The 22,147-nt window shown below is 42.9% G+C and overlaps 1 protein-coding gene across 3 annotated transcripts in view; it reads right to left on the bottom strand.

The window, feature by feature from the left end:
• stard13b (StAR related lipid transfer domain containing 13b) overlaps positions 1-22,147 on the bottom strand; it is a 154,785-nt gene that overhangs the window by 129,105 nt on the left and 3,533 nt on the right. The window contains exons 3-4 of one of the 3 annotated variants that reach the window (XM_079573622.1): positions 14,970-15,107; positions 7,554-7,587 (exon numbers count right to left, since the gene is read on the bottom strand). In XM_079573622.1, coding sequence (XP_079429748.1) covers positions 7,554-7,575 — 22 coding nt within the window. In that variant the 5' untranslated portion in view covers positions 7,576-7,587; positions 14,970-15,107. Of the gene's footprint in view, positions 1-7,553; positions 7,588-11,636; positions 11,782-14,969; positions 15,108-22,147 lie in introns of those variants that run through there. The other 2 variants (XM_079573619.1, XM_079573623.1) reach the window with 2 other exon arrangements.

Genomic DNA, 22,147 nt, shown 5'->3' with positions numbered 1-22,147 from the left:
ACTTAAAAAAGAAAGTTATCTTTGGGGCATTTAATATTATTATTATTTTATGTAGAATATATTCAAAACTTATTGTTTAGTTTTATTCAACAAAAACATAAATAATTTCTGACTAAAGTGTAACGATAGTCACTACATATTTGTGTTCTGCACCAACAGAACCAGAACAAAGGCAGGAGGTGTTTCCTCTTTGATTTCATGTACAGTTTTAGTCCCAGACCTGCTGTGGTTTCATTATGAGCCTCAGAGCCACAGGTTTAAACCCGTATAAACCGTCAGACAAATGATCCGCTCAGAAATAATGTGCAGCTCACGTTTAACCGAGAGTCCTCCTCCTCCTGTAGCACCTGGAGCTCCTCCTGTAGCACCTGGAGCTCCTCCTGTAGCACCTGGAGCTCCTCCTCCTGTAGCACCTGGAGCTCCTCCTGTAGCACCTGGAGCTCCTCCTGTAGCACCTGGAGCTCCTCCTGTAGCACCTGGAGCTCCTCCTCCTGTAGCACCTGGAGCTCCTCCTCCTGTAGCACCTGGAGCTCCTCCTCCTGTAGCACCTGGAGCTCCTCCTCTGTTTCCCTCAGTGAATGAATGACGTTCCCCTCTCCTGTCGTAGCTCCTCCTCACGGTCCTGAATCTTCTCTCCATCAAATGTCCACGTCCTGGGACATAACTGTCAAAGTCAGCGAGTGTCTGTCCCAAAGAGTGAGATAAACAAGCAGTAGCTAAAGCAGATGAGCTAGTTAGCATCGTAATGCTACCTCCAGGAAAGTCCGTTTAGACGTGACTTCTGAGTGAAGAAAGTTGTCCCAAGTCCAATAGTTTGACTAAATCCTTTCACCTCCTCTCAGGAAACAACACGAAGCTTCTCCGTCTCTCAAATGAGAAGTTTTCCTGCGATCGTCCGTGAGCTCAGAGCTGCTCCAACAACGAGCTACTCGTGTTTGTTTACAGGAGACGCTTCCTCGTCTTTCACCTGTTAAATCTCCGATGGGCGGTTGGCCTCAGCGCCCATCGGAGATTTATTATTGCGCGTCTCTGATTGGTTGAATTAATGATATTTGGTGACGTTTTTATACCATATCAGAGCGCCATTGGTTAGATCTCGTGGGCGCTGTTCCTCCCGCCCGAGCACAAAACTACACATTTATGAAGCTGTTACAGCACAAGATGAACCAGGCAGACAAAATGACACCTCCTTCACCTCCACTCCCCCTCCCTCCCCTGTAAAAAACACCTGTACATAAGAAAGTTATGATTTTGCTAAACTTAAAACTTTTCATTTTATTTGCAAAATAGATAGGAGGGGCCTTATTCCGCCCCGCCCACTTTTGCCACTTTTTGCGTTGTCTCGGCGCCTCGTTTTCCAGACACTTCCGGTCGAGCGCGAAGCCCGTTCATTTTAACGGAGAACGAGGGAAAATATTCTCCGCTCAAATCTGATGTTTAGTCGATTGATTTGTGTAAAATGGCCATTGTTCATTTGCACCAACATGTCAACACTGCAGCGTTTCTCTGCGCGGCCTGAAAACAGTTTTGTTTTCGTGTAGTGACTGATTTTATGTGGACTTTTAACACATAGGAGAAAAGGGGCGGACACAATTCATGCCGGCGCCCACGCGAGCCTCCGGAATAAGGTGAATACTTGATGCCGACTCTGACCAGACTCCATTGACCTTTCGCAAAAGCTGACCCGCTCCACAGAGCACCTGAGGCAAATCACTTATAACACCAGACTAACCATATAAATGTCTGTGTCGATAGAGTAATTTTAACCATTTTGCATTTAAATTACCTTATATATGAGCAGTATTAGCTTCGTGGTTGTATAAGTTACGCAGCGGCGGAGTGATCTGCTAGAAAATAGTCCCTCAAAATGCGATCATTCATGTGATGCAGGTCAGTTATATTCCAAACATGACTCTATGGACACAGACATTTACATGGTTAGTCTGGTGTTATAAGTGATTTGCCTCACACTGTTTTTAATGCAGGCTAGCTGATACCATAGAAATGCGCTAGCTTTGCACTAGCCTAGCGCCACGCAACTCTCCAAACAGAACTGAATGAATTACAAAAAAAAATATCTCCAGGTATCAGCAAAACTCTGGATAACTAGGAAATGAGGCCCTATGTAAAAAATCCTGAAATATCCCTTTAAGCATCACCTAAAAATACCTCCACCACTCCCACTCGAAGTTTCTTACAAATGACAATGGCCTGTGTCTGCGTTCTATGCGTCCCATGTGCAGATGAAAACAATGAAGTGTTCTGGCACATTTATTACCCACAGTTCCACTGGCCCTGCTGTTTCGGGGCTGTATGGAAAATGTGCTTTCCCCTCTTCTGGACAATGTCGTTGTAATGACGTGCACAGGACCAGGAGTCACAAGTCACAGCAGCGACAACCAGGCGACACATGAGGAAGCAGAGGCGGAAACGATGACTGTCCACATGTAGAAATATGGAGTCTCATAACTACGTGGGATCAGGACCGACTGAATAATGGAGTGTCCAAAAGAATTAACCCCTTAACTACCACCCGAATCAAGCACATTTTCTCCAGTTTGGCTTTACCCCAGTCCAAAAGCTTCTGGAAAAAAGCTGTGAAAATAGCAACAAAACTGAGACGAAAACAATGATGGAAATGTGACAAAAAAGTGAGGACACATTGACAAAAAAGTGACGAAAAATTGATGAAAAAGTGGCAAAAATGTCACAAGAAATTGACAAAAAAAATGACGAAAAAAAGACCAAAATGTGACAAAAAAATGACAAAAATATAACAAAAAAATGACAAAAAATTGATAAAAAATTGACGAAAAAACAAACAAAAAATGTGACCAAAAAAATACTAAAAATGTGATAAAAATTTGACAAAAAAAATGATAACAAATTTACGAAAAAATGACAAAAATGTGACAAAAAATGACGAAAAAGGTAGAAAAATTAGTTGAATACCCAACATAAAAATGATGGGAAAAAAAATCTGATGACGTGAGGAAAAAGATCCTCTCGGTTGAGGCGGGAGTTAAGAGGTTAAAATAAGGAGGACAAAAGGTTCTAATGTTAGTAACCCTTGTAGAAGAATAGAGGTGTTTTGGTTTAAGTTCAGTTAAAGTTTTCCATCTATCCAATAAATACAGGAGAAAACTAGCAGGTACAAGGTGGTGGTTCTGCGCTGGTCATATTAAGCTCACTACTGCCACCTCAGGTTTTAGGTGTAACTGCAGCTTCTATATTGTGGTGAAAAGGTCTGGGCTCATTCTACACATTAGGACATGGCTGGAACATGTAGGGGGAGGAAAATACTTACATTTTTAAACTCTGTATAGTCCATTTAAACGTATCTCTACTTTACTCAATCTTCAAATGTTTAGTTTTGGACGAGACGATGGACGATTTTTGTGTTAAATGATCTACCGGAGGAAAACGTTATTTTAATCTGAGCTGAAGTTCATGAATCAGCTACATGTATTTATTTTAAGAATAAACTGCTCCAAGACCGAACAAGGAAGTGCAAGAGAAGCTAGAAAACGAGAACTGAGAAGCTAGAAGTTTTTATTTGAGTTGCAACCCCCCAATGCTGCTCTGTCGGTTCAGTTCCTTTTATTTTGATAAGGTGAATCTGCTGCAGGTGTGTCAGCAATGAATTTTATAATTAACTCCAATGTATTATGCATTATATTTGACGGGCAAATGTACTTGAATGAATGTGTGAGCAAGCCAAAGGCAAATTTCTGTCATCTTTGTGCATGGCAGACAATAAAAATGTTCAATTCTATTCTATTGTCAAATCTAGCTCTCTCAGTGGACGGGCAGAGAACAACCCTACAACAGAAACTCACACTGTTACAAGAATTAGTTTGAAATGTTTCTGGTGTCGATGTTTATAGCATTACAATTCTAGGTGAAAATACATCTTTACCGCGAAGAATCTGGACATTTGGATTGAGCCTAGTCTGTGTTATACAAATGCATACACCCAGGGCCGCCTTGACCAATGGGCTAACAGGGGCTGGAGCCCAGGGGCCTACCGTATTCAAGGGCCTATCACGGGGGTCGGCAACCCGCGGCTCCGGAGCCGCATGTGGCTCTTCGGCCTCCTTGTAGTGGCTCTTTTGTCCCACTGGAGCAGCACCGAGTATAGCTACAAGGAGAACCGGTTCTGATGAGTAATCCATCAGAACCGTGTGACTCCTTCATTAACGACGCCTCTTATTGATGCCGCTTTGCGCCGCAACTTATTTATACGATAAAACCGCAGGCGTGGAGCCGCTGCAGATACACGCCCGAAGATGCACGCACCACTCGCACCATCCCAAACGTCTGCGGTGTTTTAGGATCCGCGCTACATGTTGTAATGAGCCCGTCTGAATCTGTCCTCTTTATATACGCTTATACGTGCAGCTGCTACGTTATTAAGAACCAAGGCGGCACGGTGGCACAGCGGTTAGCGCCTCCGCTTCACAGCTAGAAGGTCCCGGGTTCGATTCCCACCAGGACGGGGCCTTTCTGTGTGGAGTTTCCATGTTCTCCCCGTGTCTGTGTACGTTTCCCCTACCACTAAAAACATGTGCAATAGGTGAATCCTCCAGCCAGGTGATTCTGACCATCAGCCTGGCTCCACGTCATGGAGATGTGGTCTGCCGTCGACCACTGCTCCTTACTTGTTGCCCCAGCGGAGAAAAATAAAGTATACAAACAAACAAACAAAACAAAGCGCACTTGCTGAAACATGTGCTTTGGCGCGCTCGCTCGGCTGAGAATATCCTTCGACCCTCGTTCATGAAAATAGAGTGTCTGAGTGTCTGCCACTGAAATAGCTTTAAATCCTGTTATTTTAATAACCATTCTACACTAGCTTTATAAAAATGCTTTGAGGAAGTTTATGTCCATATAGGTCATTTCTTTTCATATTATGGCCTAATTTATAGCCTATTTTTTAATGAATTGATAAGCGAAATGATAAAGAACCGTATCAATAAGAGAACCTATCAATGGTATTATCGATAAAAAAAAAAAAATGGGGGGGGGTCTACAATTCTGTTTAAGCCCCGGGGCCTATGGGTAAGTACATTACATACACCAAAACCTTTATTGTCCTCCAACGTGGTGCTACATTTCTGTATTAGCCCTGCTCAAAGTCCTTCCATAACTTTCAACAACACGTTCGTTGCCCAAAACAAGCTGCAGCTCAAAGAACCCGACAGGAGCAACTTCTCTTACACATTCAGTAATAAAAGTAAGAAATGAGTCTGGACCCAGGTTAATACTTTGAACTTTTGCCACGATTTGAAAACAGGAAAAATCAGACCTTTAGTACAACTGAACAGAGCGTGAAGATCGTGCATCCGACTGCAGACTTTCATCACAGCAACTAAACAGGAAACATGTGGCGCACGCAGGAACAGACTATAAAACCGTCCAGTCGGGGGAAAAAAGCCTCATGACAAATGCATTGGAGCAGTCTTTAAAGCCGCGTTGACAAACTTGTGGCCGTTCCCCGCGGTGGTCTCGCTCTGGAAAGTGTATCTCGGCGCGGACCACACATGGCCTGGCGTTCTCTCCGCCTCATAATGTCCACTTGTGCGGCCGCCGGGGGTCATGCGAGAGTGCAACCCGAGCCCAGAATGTCATCCAGCAGCTGGCTCCGAAAACCATCTCCCGACAATGAGCTGGCACGCCGCCTAATTTTAACAGCGTCCCGCCGACGGAGCGTTACGCGAGGGCTTTAAAAGTGCGAAGACACGGGGCGAGAGGGGGCACACCTGTCACGTCACTCAGCCAGGGAGCAAAGAAAAGAGTCTCGGAGTGACAGGGCGGTTTAAACAGAAGGCAGTAAATAAGACACTCACGGCAACAGGGCAGGACTTAAAGAGCCGTCAGAGGCATGAAAAATATCCGTGTAGATGCTGTCAACACAAACTTCTAAGAGTATACAGTTTAACAAATGCATTTTGCTGTTATCCTGTTATGTTACTGCACTACTTTGTTATGAAAGTATGAGTAAAGTTACAGATCCTGTGTTGCTAATAAAAACATTGATATATAGCCTTTATTTGCACAATTTCCGATGCTGAAGCGTCTGTTTTACAAACCAAGCTGCCGTAGAAGTTAGGGGTGTGTATCGCCTTGTCTTAGGCGATACGAAACGCATCCCAATACGATATATCCCGATATTGAAGTATTAGACGATTATTGCAATTTTTTTTTTTTATCTATTACAATCATCTATTTATCGTCTATCTATTTATCGTCTGTCTGTCTGTCTGTCTGTCTATCTATCTATCTCTATATCTCTATATCTCTATATCTATCACTATATCTATCTCTATATCTATCTCTATATCTATCTCTATCTATATCTCTATATCTATCTATATCTATATCTCTATATCTATCTATATCTATATCTACAGTGGGGGAAAAAAGTATTTGGCCAAAATCCAATAGAAAGTCTATGGGAAACTGACCAAATACTTTTTTTCCCCACTGTATGTCTATATCTATATATATCTATGTCTATCTATCTATGTCTATCTATCTATGTCTGTCGATCTATGTCTGTCGATCTATGTCTGTCGATCTATGTCTGTCGATCTATGTCTGTCCATCTATGTCTGTCCATCTATGTCTGTCCATCTATGTCTGTCCATCTATGTCTGTCCATCTATGTCTGTCCATCTATGTCTGTCCATCTATGTCTGTCCATCTATGTCTGTCCATCTATGTCTGTCCATCTATGTCTGTCCATCTATGTCTGTGTGTCTGTCTATCTATCTATCTATCTATCTATCTATCTATCTATCTATCTATCTATCTATGCCTATCTATCTATCTATGCCTATCTATCTATCTATGCCTATCTATCTATCTATGCCTATCTATCTATCTATGCCTATCTATCTATCTATCTATCTATCTATCTATCTATCTATCTATCTATCTATCTATCTATCTATCTATCCAATGATATAAATGCTTTTCATTAATGTGCTTGTGACTGTGGTGTTTTACGTTGATTGTGTAACGTTGAACTGAAAACAGACTCTTGGAAACCAACTAAACTGGGGATAAGGTTTTCCAGTATTTCTATAGTTGGGAGTCCTTAGTGATCAGTAATAACTGTTATGGACAGAAGTGAGTCCGTTTCATCCAATATATATATACGATAACATAATAAGATCAGGGACATAATGACAACACGGGCATCACCTTGAATAAAGCGCTCATCTCTTCGAAATCTTTTTGTGTTAGCAGTCGCACACAAACGAAGCAGAGGGGAATAAGAGGCATCAGCGTCATTGAAATTCTGAGGTTGAGAGGAGACGACCTGAACAAACATTACGGCGTTTGAAAAGTAGCAAGTACTAGATTAGTTCGCAAAATTAACGCGTCACTTTAAATAACTTATCTGGAGAACTGTAGCTACTAAATAACTCACTTTCAACACTGAGGTGACTTGCAACTTCTGCTCTTTTGGTCAACCAAGTCAACAGGAAGACGTTGAATCAGCTCATGTGACGTGCGGGATACAAATAAATAACGATGTGTCCTACCTGGTCCAGCTGCCTCAGTCATCTTCCTGCAGACCTGTGAGATAAAAAATGCATTTAGTAACGTTTGAATCTCATCCGGCGCTGAACAATAACTCAACATTACAGTGTACATATTTAAAAAAACAACCATAAGAAATCAAAGAATGAGAGTTAATGGTGAACTCTCTGACCAGCGCACTGTTTCGATGAGCTCACCCCAAGGTTCTGTTCTCTCACCCTTGTTGTTCATATTGCAGAGGTGGGAGCAAGTCACTAAATGCAAGTCTCGAGACAAGTCCAAGTCGTGAAGATCCAAGTCCCAAGTAAGTCCAAGTCAATCAGTCATGGGGTCAAGTCAAGTCGTAGCTTTTGTCAAGTCAAGTCAAGTCTTGCTTTAGCCGGCAAGTCACCACAAGTCACAAACACGTGTCTACTTTTTTATATCTGCTTAATCTTGAAAATAACAAGTGCTTTCTCAAGATATAGTAATTTTAATTTATAAAATCTCATGGATTTGGATTTAAAGTCTAATTAATATTTAATCGCCACAAAATTCAAAATATGTATATTTTAAATGCTCCAGTCTATGTACAAAATTACTGGGACAGCATTTGAAGGAAAGGGGCCCGGGGGGACGACTTAAAAAAAAAAAGAAAGTCTTTTAAACATGATCTACTTTTCCTTGCCGTCGGAAAGATAAATATAAAATAATATTTTATTTTTGTTAGTCTCTGGCAGTTTTTCTGGCAGTGGTTCCCCTGTACTGCCCCAGCCCCTGTATACTCGGATTTGCCCCTGTTCAAAGTAGATTCTGCGTAGCCTTCAGTCCCGCTGTCACTGGGCTGTTTGCGGATTCGTAAAATAACCTCTAAATGCTGCAACTTTCGTGTGAACGCCTTAAAACATCGAAAAGCCTGAAGATTTCTGTTGATTAATCAGCTCTTACGCATCGTCGTTCTAGAGGCTCCGTCTGCGCTGTAGGTACAGCCTATTGTTTCAAAGGTATTCCTGTCCGTAAATCTCCACCTCTTCACTGTCTTTAGAACACTTTTTGTGCATCAAAAGAAACATGTTGTATTTCCTCCTGTCTTTTCGCGCTGTATTGATTTGACGCTCAGTCAGGAAACCAAACACGCATGTGGCTAGGCCTAATTACCATTATGTAAACATAGATGCGCCACTTTTACGAAATGAATCCTGAACTTTCAACAGTTTCACTTAAAAAATAACTATAAAGTCACAGAAAGTCCTTGAGAGTCCAAGTTAAGTCTCGAGTCACAAACAGCAAGTCCCAAGTCAAGTCTTTTTGGAACTTTGGTCAAGTAAGTCTCAAGTCCCGAAAATTGCGACTCGAGTCAAGTCATTTGACTCGAGTCTCCCACCTCTGTCATATTGTACACTAGCATGTGTCAGAGTGATCATGAAAACAGAATCATCTTAAAATAGGCATATGACTCAGTTATTGTAAGTCTACTTCACAAAAATGAAAGTCAGCATGGCCCAGTTGTTGAAGACTTTGTAAAATGGTGTGAAGAGTCATATCTTCTCTAAAACGATGCAAGATATGATCATTGACTTCAGGAAAAGCGCTCTCCCACATGATGCAACATATATAAAGGGACAACCGGTGGAGCGTGTGGTGAGTCCTACAAGTAAGAACAATTATAGATTGTAAACTGAATTTTGATGAAAACTGCGCTGTTGTTTGTAAAAAAAAAAAAAAAAAAAAGGGTCACCAACATCTGTATTGTCTTCAGAAACTGTCCTTTCATGTAGATATAACTGTGATGACACTTTTTTATCGGGCAATCATTGAAGCAACCCTTTCTGCTTGGTCGCATGGTATGGGAGCTCCACTGGTAGAAACAATATAACGCAAGGTTTTTAATGCCAATAAGCCATACAAACCGTTTTAAGCTCTTAACTCCTGCCTGAACTGAGAGCATTTTCTCCAGTTCAGCTTTACCCAAATCCTGTAGGCCAGTGTAACGCCTCATTTGAAAGCTAAGACCTACAAAATGGATCTTTTTCCTCACGTCATCAGATTTTTTTTCCATCATTTTTTGGGGTATTTTTGTAATTATTAGTATTTTGTATTTTATTTTTTTTCACATTTTTGTCATTTTTTGTGTCATTTTTCTGATTTTTTTTGTGACATCTTTGTAATTTTTTGTGACATTTTTGTGACATTTGTCATTTTTTGTCACATTTTTTCGTCAATTTTTCGTCCATTTTTTGTCACTTTTTTGTCAAAGTTTTCTCACTTTTTTGTCACATTTTCATCATTGTTTTCATCTCAGTTTTGTTGCTGTTTTCACAGCTTTTTTCCAGAAGCTTTTGGATTGGGGTAAAGCCAAATTGGAGAAAATGTGCTCGGTTCAGGTGGGAGTTAAGGGGTTAACCTCTTAACTCCCACCTGAACCGAGAAGATCTTTTTCCTCACGTCATCAGATTTTTTTTCAACTCATATTTGTAACTTTTTTGTCATTTTTTGGTCATTTTTCGTCACATTTTTGTCATTTTTTTGTCAAATTTTTGTACATTTTTTTGGTCAAATTTTATCACATTTTTGTAATTTTTTGTCACATTTTTGTGATTTTTTTGTCAAATTTTTATCACATTTTTGTCATTTTTTGTCACATTTTTGTCATTTTTTCGTCTCAGTTTTGTTGCTATTTTCACAGCTTTTTTCCAGAAGCTTTTGGACTGGGGTAAAGCCAAACTGGAGAAAATGTGCTCGGTTCAGGTGGGACGTAAGGGGTTAAAGTGAAATAACTCCCACTAGAGTAAACATGTCGGCCTCGTTCCCCCCCCCTGCCCACTATCTCCACCTCCATGTGCTGTGTGACCCGCTGCACAGGGACGTATTATGTGTCTCTGTGCAGACAGGAACATGAATACAGCGGGTCAGGACCAGGGTCAGCGACGTGTCATCTCTACATTAAATCTTCCACACATTCCAGATTAGCAGAGACCGAGAGGAGCTGAAGACGAGGGCAGAGCGGAGCAGCATCCCTCCAGACTCCGGGGCACGAATCATATTCTACTTTAGGCACCGAGATTCCAATCAGTCCTGAGGTATTTGTTCATATTGATGTCGTTTATCAGAAGAAAGCAATGTCTCGAGCAATGTCTCTGGCCCCAATGTGTGTCTCAAAGCGGGTCATCGGCTCGGAGCGTTTCACTGCTGCCTTGAGCGGCGAGGCAATAAACAGGTCTTTCAAATGAGGCTGTAAGCTCCAGTCCAGAGGCTTTTAGATTTGGGTAAAGCCGAACTGGAGGAAATGCACTCGGTTACAGCAGGTGGTAAGGGGTTAATCGCCATTGTCAGTGACGGTAAACTCTCAAAGTAGGGCCTCGTAGATCAAAAATTAACCCCTTAACTCCCACCTGAACCGAGCACATTTTCTCCAGTTTGGCTTTAACCCAGTCCAAAAGCTTCTGGAAAAAAGCTGTGAAAATAGCAACAAAATTGAGACGAAAACAATGATGGAAATGTGAGAAAAAAGTGACGAAAACTTTGACAAAAAAGTGACGAAAAATGGATGAAAAAATGACAAAAATGTGACAAAAAATGACAAAAAAAGACAAAAAACAACGAAAAATTGACGAAAAAATGACAAAAAAATGACGAAAAATGTGACAAAAATGTGACAAAAAATGACAAAAAATCACGAAATATGGACGAAAAATTTATGAAAAAAACAAACAAAAATGTGACAAAATGTGACAAAAAATGACCCAAAAAAATGACAAACATGTGATAAAAAATCGACAAAAATTTGACAAAAAATTGACAAAAATTGACAAAAAATAATGAAAAATTGACAAAAACGGACCAAAAAAAACAACGAAAAATTGACCAAAAAATGACCAAAAAAATGACAAAAAAGTTACAAAAATGAGTTGAACACCCAACTAAAAAAATGATGGAAAAAAAATCTGATGACGTGAGGAAAAAGATCCCCTCGATTCAGGCGAAAGTTAAGAGGTTAAAGCAGAACTTGCTGCCTCCTCCTACACCCAGGTATGGCCGGTCCTGCCTGCAAATCCGGTGACCTCGCCAAACCCTGCCCTCGATCATGAAAGCGTGGAAAGCGTTACCTTCCTCACTCCGCTGGCTGCTCTGCGCTCTGATTGACAGGACTGACCGGTCCAGCCCTGACGCCTGTTCAGACACGGGTCGCCCTCGTCCCGACAGCCCGCTCCGCTCTCCATCAACACTACACGCACTTCCAGACGGTTTGGGACGTCCAGGATGCTCTCAATGCAGAACCGCTCCAGCGTCCTGACAGAGACGCACAAATGAGACCCTGACCCCGTCCAGCCCGAGCAGACGTGGCCGCGAGGCATGAAAACCGTTCCTAATGCCACCAATCATCGGAGTGCGGCGAGGACAACGGCTCCTCTGTGCGGCGCTGAATGTTCCCAAAAGAAAGGAGCACTTTTGTCCCATCACTGACTCAGAGAAGAGTTCGAAAACATGGCAGCAGGAGATCAGGCCGGACCACACCGACGCTCAAGGCAGAAGAGGAGCCAAAACCTTCACTTCAGGAGGAGAAACTGGACTTTAACCTCCAAGTAAGCGTCCAGAGACTAATTCAAAAGTTGCCTTGTTTTTTGAAGCGTATCCAGTTTTCTCTCAAATGTTTCTCTTCTTGGTGATATTTGTTGTTTTGAATAACTGCAGATCTAATCCCGATACTTGTCAGATAAACGTCAGGTGTTTCTCCAGCATCTGCAGCACCTGTTCACCCTCACACGCGCACAGAGACACGAGCGAATCCTTTTGAGGAGCTTCAGGACCATGACCGAGTGTGTGACGCGCAGTTCAGAGCGTGACCAAGCACAAACCGACACGGGCTCAACAAACCTGGCAACGCACGCTCAATATGCACTTTATGAAGCTGTAATTCAACACAACAGCCCACTCACTGCATTCAGCCAGGTTTCTGCTGTCAATATCAAGATGATTTCAAGAAATATTACACAGTATTAACAAATTTACTTAAGTACTTTACTCTCCTGAACAGTAGGCGGCGCTAGATGTACCGTCAATGCCACTGACTCAGGGCAAGGTCCCATAGACTTAATATTAAGTCAACCATCATTGCTCACTCATCCCCATTTATATCAATTACTCCATTCGAGAGAAAACCCATGATCCAGCTCAGTGTCTTCCTACAGAGCTTGTTCCAAAAAAAAGACAAAAACTGGGGAAACTCCGCCCCCGTGAGGTGAGCTGAGCAGTAACAAGCCTCCACAGAGCTCCGGGGCCTGTCAGTGTCAGCCTTTAACTTTTTAATTCTATGTTTGCGAAGGCTCTCATTTGTCCAGGAACACACTAGTGTCACATTCTGACCACAAGAGTTAAAAAGGAAGCGAAAAGTCCTCAACTCGGCCAGTCCAGTCGATGATTTAAGCTTCGCAACGATTTTAAATTCTACAGAACAAAAACAGGGGGTTTAGTTTAATTCATTTGAGCAACTACATTTTCCTGATTTACAAACACACATTAACCAGTCACAGATGCTCAAAAGGAGTCGGCTGAAGCAAGACGCTCATGAGCGCCTGCCCCACGTTCAACATAATAAACGTTTACCATTTACAGAAACACATGAGGACTGTCTCCACAACCAAGAAGAAGTTTGCACATAAAAAGGAAATGAGATTACATGAGTGGAACGCATGGACTCCATTGCTTACATTTCCTATTGGAAACTAAACAAGAAACAAGAAAATAAGAAAATTCATGTGTTCGATTTTCCAAACCCAGGCACAAACAACTGTGTTTAAGATTTACATTTATGCTCTTGCAAACATCAAAATGAGGATTATGATCATACAAACAGATGCATTTGTTATTATTATTAATATTATGAATGTTATTGCCAACATTACAATTATTCGTTTTATTATTTTTGATGTCATCCTAGATATTGCGAATGTAATAGTATAATATTACAATATTATACTATAATACAGGCATATTTAAAGGAATAGGCCACCGTTTTTACATACTGAGATATGCTCTTACCTCACTTTAGACGTGTTAATATATCCCCGTCTGGTCTTTGTCCGTGCGCTCTGCCAGGCAAACGGAGCACATACGCAGCCTCTCCCACATGTCACATAGCTCCAAAAAAGCTCACGATAGAAGCTACCAAGCTCTTCCACGTGTTCCCTATTTAAATAAAGTTACGTGAAGTGTTTTCATGCAAAGTATATTTACACAGAAATGTAACGTGTCGATTTTATAAGCAAATAAAAAGGGTGACTATATTGTGAGGCGTAATGATACGAGGAGTAAAACGTCCGCGCAGTAACTCCTAAAGACTTCCCCCGCTCACTTCCGTCAATAACCTTTAGGAGTTACTGCGCGGATGTTTTGCTCCTCGTATCATTACGCCTCACAATATAGTCCCCCTTTTTATTTGCTTATAAAATCGACATGTTACATTTCTGTGTAAATATACTTTGCATGAAAACACTTCACGTAACTTTATTTAAATAGGGAACACGTGGAAGAGCTTGGTAGCTTCTATCGTGAGCTTTTTTGGAGCTATGTGACATGTGGGAGAGGCTGCGTATGTGCTCCGTTTGCGTGACAGAGCGCACGGACAAAGACCAGACGGGGATATATTAACTCGGCTAAAGTGAGGTAAGAGCATATCTCAGTATGTAAAAACGGTGGCCTATTCCTTTAATATTAAGAGATTAAATGGAATCTTGTTTACTAGACACAGAGATCCTGATAAAACATTTGTTGTCATTACTGAGGCCACTACGATATTTTTATGTACAAGTGTTGGTTGTTTTATTTTTATTTATTTTTTTTGTATGCCCAATATAGTGTGGTGCATTAAAAAGCCAGGGTGTGGAGTGAGCCAGTTAGGAGAGGGCAGTAGCCCCAACCGACAAGCCCGAGGTCCGAGGCACAGCCGACTTATAGTAAAAATCCTTTATTTTATGAGGGACACCGCTTAGGTCTTCATCAGGGCAGACAGTGTGCACTAGTTGACTGTGTTGTTGACGCGTTGTATCCAAATCTGTGAGATGCTTTAAAAGACGAGGTTTTACGAGTCTGCCGGGCAGGGAGGGGCCTCTCAGACCAGCAGAACCACATCTCCCCTACCCTGGTTAACTTCTAATTATATTGAGCAGCAACATCAATGACAACATTAGCAAGGTCTGTTACTTTGTTTCAGTTGTATAATTTCACAGATCTCCAGACCGAGCAATTCAAGAGAAAGAAAAATATAATACCCAGCCCAGCGTTGTCACAAAAGAAACCAGGCTTTTAAGCTGTTTTTGGGAGGTGCAAAGTCCCCATTGGAATCCTTAACTAAGTCTTTGTCTTCCCTAAATCTTACAAATGTCCAGCCTGTATGTAGATGTACATCGTTTCCCTGAAGAAGCCTCACAACCTCACCTCACCTGAGCTCTGCGGCCGGGGGAGGGAGCGCCGCTGGGGGAGGAGCCCGCGCTCAGAGCCTCCTCGATGTCCCGGTGCAGCGCGTCCAGGGTCCTCAGGAGGCGGGACAGGGGACGAGGGGAGCGCCGCCGAGGAGCGTCCTGCAGCGGCAAACACACACGTCAGCAAACCACTTTACAAGGTTATGGTGAACTTTTTCATCAGCCGCTTCCCAAAGTCGAGGCTCCTTGCTCCAGAAAGGCAGGGAAAGAAAAGAACTGTTCGATTTCTTGCATGTTGATGTTAAAAACACTCATGGGGCCCGAGCAGCGGGGGTTTAGTCTGTTTATACGCTTTGGTCAGTGCCGGGAAAGTGTAAGGAAACAGAGAACGCTCAAAGGCCACACTCAGCGCGGGAATCAGACCTTCTCTCCACATGCTGCCTGTTTGTTTCGTGATGTTTCTTTTCAGCGAAAGCCCCTCGGTTCCTGCTGCCAGTTTTGACGTCACCCTTTGGAGCTGGAGTCTGGCTCAGTCCTGAACAACCTCGGTGTTACAGCTGGTTTTATGGAGAGCACTTATTATGAAATCACCCTTCTGAGTGTAATGGTTTTTGATCATTTTCACTGGTCATGCGGAGGAGGAACAATCTGGCCCCAGATGCACTGTGATAAATCCAAATGGTATTTAGCAACAAAAGCCTAAAGACTCACTTAGAGATTGTGTTGTGTTAAAACGTTTTAACATTACAGCTTTATGAGGGACAGGACGATAAATGTGTGCTGAGCCCCGTCCTGTTCACTCTGCTGAGCCATGACTGCGCTCCAAAGTACGACTTCTTCATCAAGTTTGCAGACGACACAACAGTGGTGGGCTTCGTCAGCAACAGAGACGAGTCAAACTACAGGAGTGAGTGAGCAGTCTGACCATGCGGTGCACACAGAACAATCTCTCTCTAAATGTGGAGAAGACAAAAGAGAGACAAAAGAGGGTCCAGCTCCTCTAACAATCAACGGTGCTGCAATGGAGAGGGTGACCAGCACTAAGTTCCTGGGTGTGCACATCACAGAGAAGCTCTCCTGGACCATGCACACAACATCACTGGTCAAGAAAAGTCATCAGCGTCTTTACTTTCTCCGCAAGTTAAAAAGAGCCAGAGTCCCAGCCTCCGTAATGTGCAACTTCTACAGAGGGACTATAGAGAGCATCCTGACCAGCTCCATCACTGTGAGGTTCTTCTACAGAGGGACTATATAGAACATCCTGACTAGCTCCATCACTGTGTGGTTCTTCTAGAGGGACTATAGAGAGCATCCTGACCAGCTCCATCACTGTGAGGTTCCTCAACAGAGGGACTATAGAGAGCATCCTGACCATCACTGTGAGGTTCTTCTACAGAGGGACTATAGAGAACATCCTGACCATCACTGTGTGGTTCTTCTACAGAGGGACTATAGAGAGCATCCTGACCATCACTGTGAGGTTCTTCTACAGAGGGACTATAGAGAGCATCCTGACCATCACTGTGAGGTTCTTCTACAGAGGGACTATAGAGAGCATCCTGACCATCACTGTGTGGTTCTTCTACAGAGGGACTATAGAGAGCATCCTGACCATCACTGTGTGGTTCTTCTACAGAGGGACTATAGAGAGCATCCTGACCATCACTGTGTGGTTCTTCTACAGAGGGACTATAGAGAGCATCCTGACCATCACTGTGGTTCTTCTACAGAGGGACTATAGAGAGCATCCTGACCATCACTGTGTGGTTCTTCTACAGAGGGACTATAGAGGGCATCCTGACCATCACTGTGTGGTTCTTCTACAGAGGGACTATAGAGAGCATCCTGACCATCACTGCCTCCTGCCGAAGGAGCCTCCAGCACATCGTGAGAGCAGCGGAGAAGATCTGTGGAGCCCCTCTCCCCTCTATTAAGGAGTACTCCACCCGTCTCACCTGCAAAGGAGACCCAACACAGTCTCTTCAAGGGTATGCCTTCAGGGAGGAGACTGCGGAATCTACGGGTCAGTTCCAGTCGACTGAAGAACAGGTTCATACACAAAGCTGCTGACCAAGATGCTGGTGCAGTTCTACACGGCCATCATCAAGTCCATCCTCTCCTCCTCCATCACTGTGTGGTCCCACGGTGCCACAGACCAGGACAAGCATCGACTGCAGCTGCTGCCGAGAAGGTGATTGGCTGTAGGATCCCATCTCTCCAGGACTCGGAGGCGTATGGGTCGGATCACAGCTGACCCTTCTCACCCTGGACACGGACAATTCACTCTATACCCAAATCTTAAAGCTTCTGAACTGGAGGAAATGTGCTTGGTAACAGGTGGGGGTTAAGAAAGTTAGTTTTTGCATTTAGTGTCAAGAAAAAACAATCCCACCTCCAGACTGTGACTATCCACGACCTCCATCTTGGATTCCCGCTCCCCAGTTCCCTCCAAAGCCTCTCCGTTACCCCTAAACCAACGGCTGGATTTCCTGAGCCCTAATTACCCCTGGAGTCGGGATGACACCAGCTTCTCCCCAACAGTCCCCCATTCTTCCAGAAACATCCCGGGCCAAACGTGGAGGGCTTTCTCCGAGGGGCGTCCCATAAAAGTCGTCCACTTCTGAGTCCCCAGTGAAGACAATCCCAGCGAGGGGCCCGTGATTCTTGTATTTAGGGGCCCTCGCCATGGCAACCGAGCGGGTACGGAGCCGGCGCCTCAGTGTTATCTGCTCGCGCGACAAGATGTGATCCGGCTATAACTTTATCGCCGCAAATTGGACACATTGTAGAGGCTCGGGACGCGGGTTTTCACATGTAAATCAGCAGCCGGGGAGGGAGGGAGGGACGGGGGGCTGTGGTCTGGGCTCCGTGCCCGGGCGCTGCCACCCACCGAGAGAGCGCCACAGAGACAGCGCCACAGAGGATGGACAAATGCAGCCGGACGGTTCGTGCGAAAGGTCAAGGAAACTACCTGGAGAAAAGGCTGCACCATTTTGTAACAAGAAAAACTTTGGGGTGAATAGATGAAAAGAAAATGTGCAGGCACTAGAAAAAGCCTTTATTCACCCAATAAAACATATTCAATGAACTGGTCGATTGTAACGCAACCCGTGTACCCGTGTGAACCTTTATTTAGGCCTTGGAACTTTAAACCCACAGTAAAATGTTAGCGTTTGAGGTCATAAATGTGTAGAATTAACCTTTTAAGTCCCGCCTGAACCGAGAGGATCTTTTTCCTCACGTCATCAGATTTATTTTCATCTTTTTTTTTGTCTATTTTTTTGTCAAATTTTTATCACATTTTTGTCATTTTTTCATGATTTTTTCATCCAATTTTTGTCATTTTTTTTGTCAATTTTTGGTCATTTTTTTGTTTGTTTTTAAATCAAATTTTTGTCATTTTTTGTCACATTTTTGTCACATTTTAGTCATTTTTTTATATTTTTTTCATCAAATTCTTGTCACATTTTTGTCATTTTTTGTTACATTTTGTCACATTTTGGTCATTTTTTTTGTCAATTTTTCGTCACTTTTTCGTCAATGTTTTCTCACTTTTTTGTCACATTTCCATCATTGTTTTCGTCTCAGTTTTGTTGCTATTTTCACAGCTTTTTTCCAGAAGCTTTTGGACTGGGGCAAAGCCAAACTGGACAAAATGTGCTCGGTTCAGGCGGGAGTTAAGGGGTTAAGAAACTTGGGTAAGACTTTATAATAACTACACCTTATCAAGCCTTAGTTAAAGCAGCACTAAGTAAAACCTTAATAAATCCTTTCTGTTGTCCCTCTGGGGGTAATACAGGGGTTAATGGGATGATTGGAGGGTCTTTCATCTCCCCCTGGTGTCTCTGGACAGAAAACCACACTTGCAACTTGACTGCCTCCGGTCCGGAGCAACCAATACACACTAATGGAATCATGAAGAAGAAGCGAACAGGCTAACGGGCAAATCGCAACTTAATATGACACCTGCAGTTGTGCTTATGGCCTCTAGGGGTATGAGTTACTTAATACTGCTTTAACACATAAACTACTTCACTACTACAGTGCCTATAGTTCTTCACATACTTCACTTATTCATAGTACACAAGTAGCTACACTTAACAAATTAATAGTTCATGATGAATTAAGCGCTAATTCATCATTTATTCAGGCTAAATAAGGTGTAAATATTATGTAAGGGCGAACCGGACCTTGTTTCGCCCTGAAGGTGCTTATTATCCCGATAATGACCAGCGTTCTATACATTATCCCGCTTATTATACGGCCATTTGCCAACTGAACACACACAACATAAACTTCGTACACTTTTATGAAGGTCGAAAGGTTTATTTAATGACTTCCGCGACAAATAGTTCCCAAAAGATTGCGCGTTGCTTGGCAACGTTTTGCTAGGCTAGAAGCAGCAAGGCTAGTAGCTAGCCTAGCTACTTAGTTGAAGGCGCAGTTGGAGGAATGGTGGTGAATCTGTGGGTAAGTTGAAAGTCAGACTCACGCTAACTTCACGAGCGATTCCCCGAACTTCTCTCGCAGTGACGGGACAGATAGTGTTGCTACTACGTACGTGCGGAGTGATATGAAAGCACAAACTCTGTTGCCATTGGCAGCGGTCAGTATTTTATCAGAAAATAATGACCGGCGGAACGTTGGGAAATCCCATTCAAATCAACGGAGCGTTCTACTTACGTTGTGAAGAGCCGTATAATAAAAAGTGTTACCGAACTTGTAGTAAAAAGTTCCATCTCTGGTGATGCCGATTTAACAAGAAGAAAAATTCTGAGGGCCGCATTTGGCCCGCAGGCCACTGTTTGGACACCCCTGATTTAGGCGCACCAGGACATTATGCAGACGTGCCACTTTAGAAACATCTTAAAGGAACAGGCCACCGTTTTTCCATACTTAGACATGTTCTTATCTGAGCTTAGACGAGTTGATGTGTACCTGTCTGGACCAAAGATGTTGTTAGCATTTGGCCTCTCCCAATGTATTCCTATAGCTCCAAACGGGGAAGCTACCACGACAGGTACACATCAACTCGTCTAAGCTCAGGTAAGAACATATCTCAGTATGGAAAAAACGGTGGCCTGTTCCTTTAAAGTTGCTTAAAAGCAGGGTCCAACTGCCAGGAGTTTGCATTTAATTAATTTCATGTTCATTTATTTATTTATCTGGACATTACATCGGCGTCAGCAGTGATGCCGTCGCTGTATCGGTCTGTCGTGGTGAAGAGGGAGCTGAGTCGATCTACGTTCCCACCCTCACCTATGGCCGTGAGATTTGGGTAACGACCGAAAGAACAAGATCGCGGATACAAGCGGCCGAAATGAGTTTCCTTCGCAGGGTGTCTGGGCGCACCCTCCGAGATCGGGTGAGGAGCTCAGTTACCCGGGAGGAGCTCGGAGTAGAGTCGCTGCTCCTTCACATCGAAAGGAGCAGCTGAGGTGGCTAGGGCATCTGTTCCGGATTTTTTTTTAGGTGTGGGCCTAAACTTATGATCTGCTGCTAAACCTTGATAAAATGTAAAATGTGGAAGTGAAGGCAGGACACGGCGCATGCTTACAGCGCCCTCGCATGGTTCAGGTCACCAACTGCAGCTCACACTTTCATTTACTGCCAACAACAGGGGACATTTGATAATATATTCCCAACGAAAAGACTTTCAGATGGACTCGGTAATATTAGCTCACATTCTACTTTCTGAGCATTTCCGAGGGTAATTTAAGCGCTCCTTTGTTTCCTGATGGTCTGTTGAAGATTCACAGTCGGTCCCGGCCTGACCTGCCCCTGGACTCTGGATTCTCCACATTCTTCAGCTCCTCACAGTGTCCTTGTGCATGTAAATCAGCATTACCTCAGCCATTCAGACACTGTTTCTGCCGCTCAGTGACATCAGGCCGAGCCAAAACCGAGCCTCATCTCACAAGGCAAACTGTACATCAGACAGTTCAAACTATATCCTCCTCAAAAACAAGTAAATAGAGTTAGAGCGGGGCAATATATCGTCTACAAGGTTATATCAAAATTGTTTGGTAAATATATGTCCAATATCTAGAAATGGAGGGAAAAGGGGGAGGGAGCGGGGTTAAGAAAATAACAATAAAGGGGTTGGGACTGGAAAAAGGTCTGGAAAATGGGAGGAAATTAGAAATATTTGGGGAAAAAATGTAAAAGAAAATTTGGGGGGAAATTGGTAAAACACTGGGGGTTTATTTGAGGAAAAAAATTGAAAAAAAAATTACAAAAATTGGGGATAAAATTGAGAAAAAAAGATTTTGTATATTTTTTTGTTGTTGAAAATAATACAAGTAAAAAATACATATCTTCGTGGAAAAATTGGGAAAAAATTGGTGGGATTGGAAAAAGGTCGGTAAAATTGAGAAAAAATTAGAAATATTTGGGATAAAATTAGAAAAAATATTGGGGGGAAAATTTGAGGAAAATAAAAAATTAAATATTGGGGATAAAATAGAGAAAAAAATGATATTTTTTGTTGTTGAAAGTAGTATACATAGTATACATTTTTGCATATTTCTGATGGTTTGCAAATAAATGGCCTCATCCTTAAAAATATTAAGATCTGTCAATATCGCTCATCTCTATGACAGATTTACGCTTTGTTTTTCCAAACAAGTCGTCCACCTGCGGCTTATTTGAAGCAGCTTCATCTTACCTCACAGCACAAACACGTCAGGCAGCGACGACATGTATTTACAAACCAGCCTGGAGCTTTCCGCGCTGACAGACGCCCGTGGGTGTTTGTTGTTTGAGCTGATCCGCTCTCAGCTCCGTCTCGCCTCCAGATAAAGTCGCCGCGTCACTGAGCCCTGGGCTGTAAAAGGGGATTCCATTCAGTCCAGGCAGTAAAAGCATAAACCTGTCTCTGCTGTGGCTCATGACTCCCTCTGGTGGTGCAAAGTGTGACAAGCAACGTGAGCGACAGAACTACATGCACTTCAGAACACAGTCAAATGATTGTCTCATAAAGGCGTCCAAAAGTGGAAACAAGATTCAAAATGATGTACTCGATATTGTTCAGATGAAAGACTTTGAGCCAATCCAACCTCTTCCAAATAATGATCAGGGAAAAAGCATTTGTAGATTTTCAATTTGGACATTTTTTTCCAAAACTGTGTCATGGCAATCCAGAATGTCGTGAACACAACCTGCAGCCACTGGGAAAGATTTAAACATTAGTCAATAGG

This window comes from Gobius niger (genome assembly GCF_951799975.1).
Source record: "Gobius niger genome assembly, chromosome: 1".
NCBI lineage: Eukaryota > Metazoa > Chordata > Actinopteri > Gobiiformes > Gobiidae > Gobius > Gobius niger.
The sequence above is the reverse complement of the archived record's forward strand: the minus strand, read 5'-3'. Positions and strand labels throughout refer to the sequence as shown.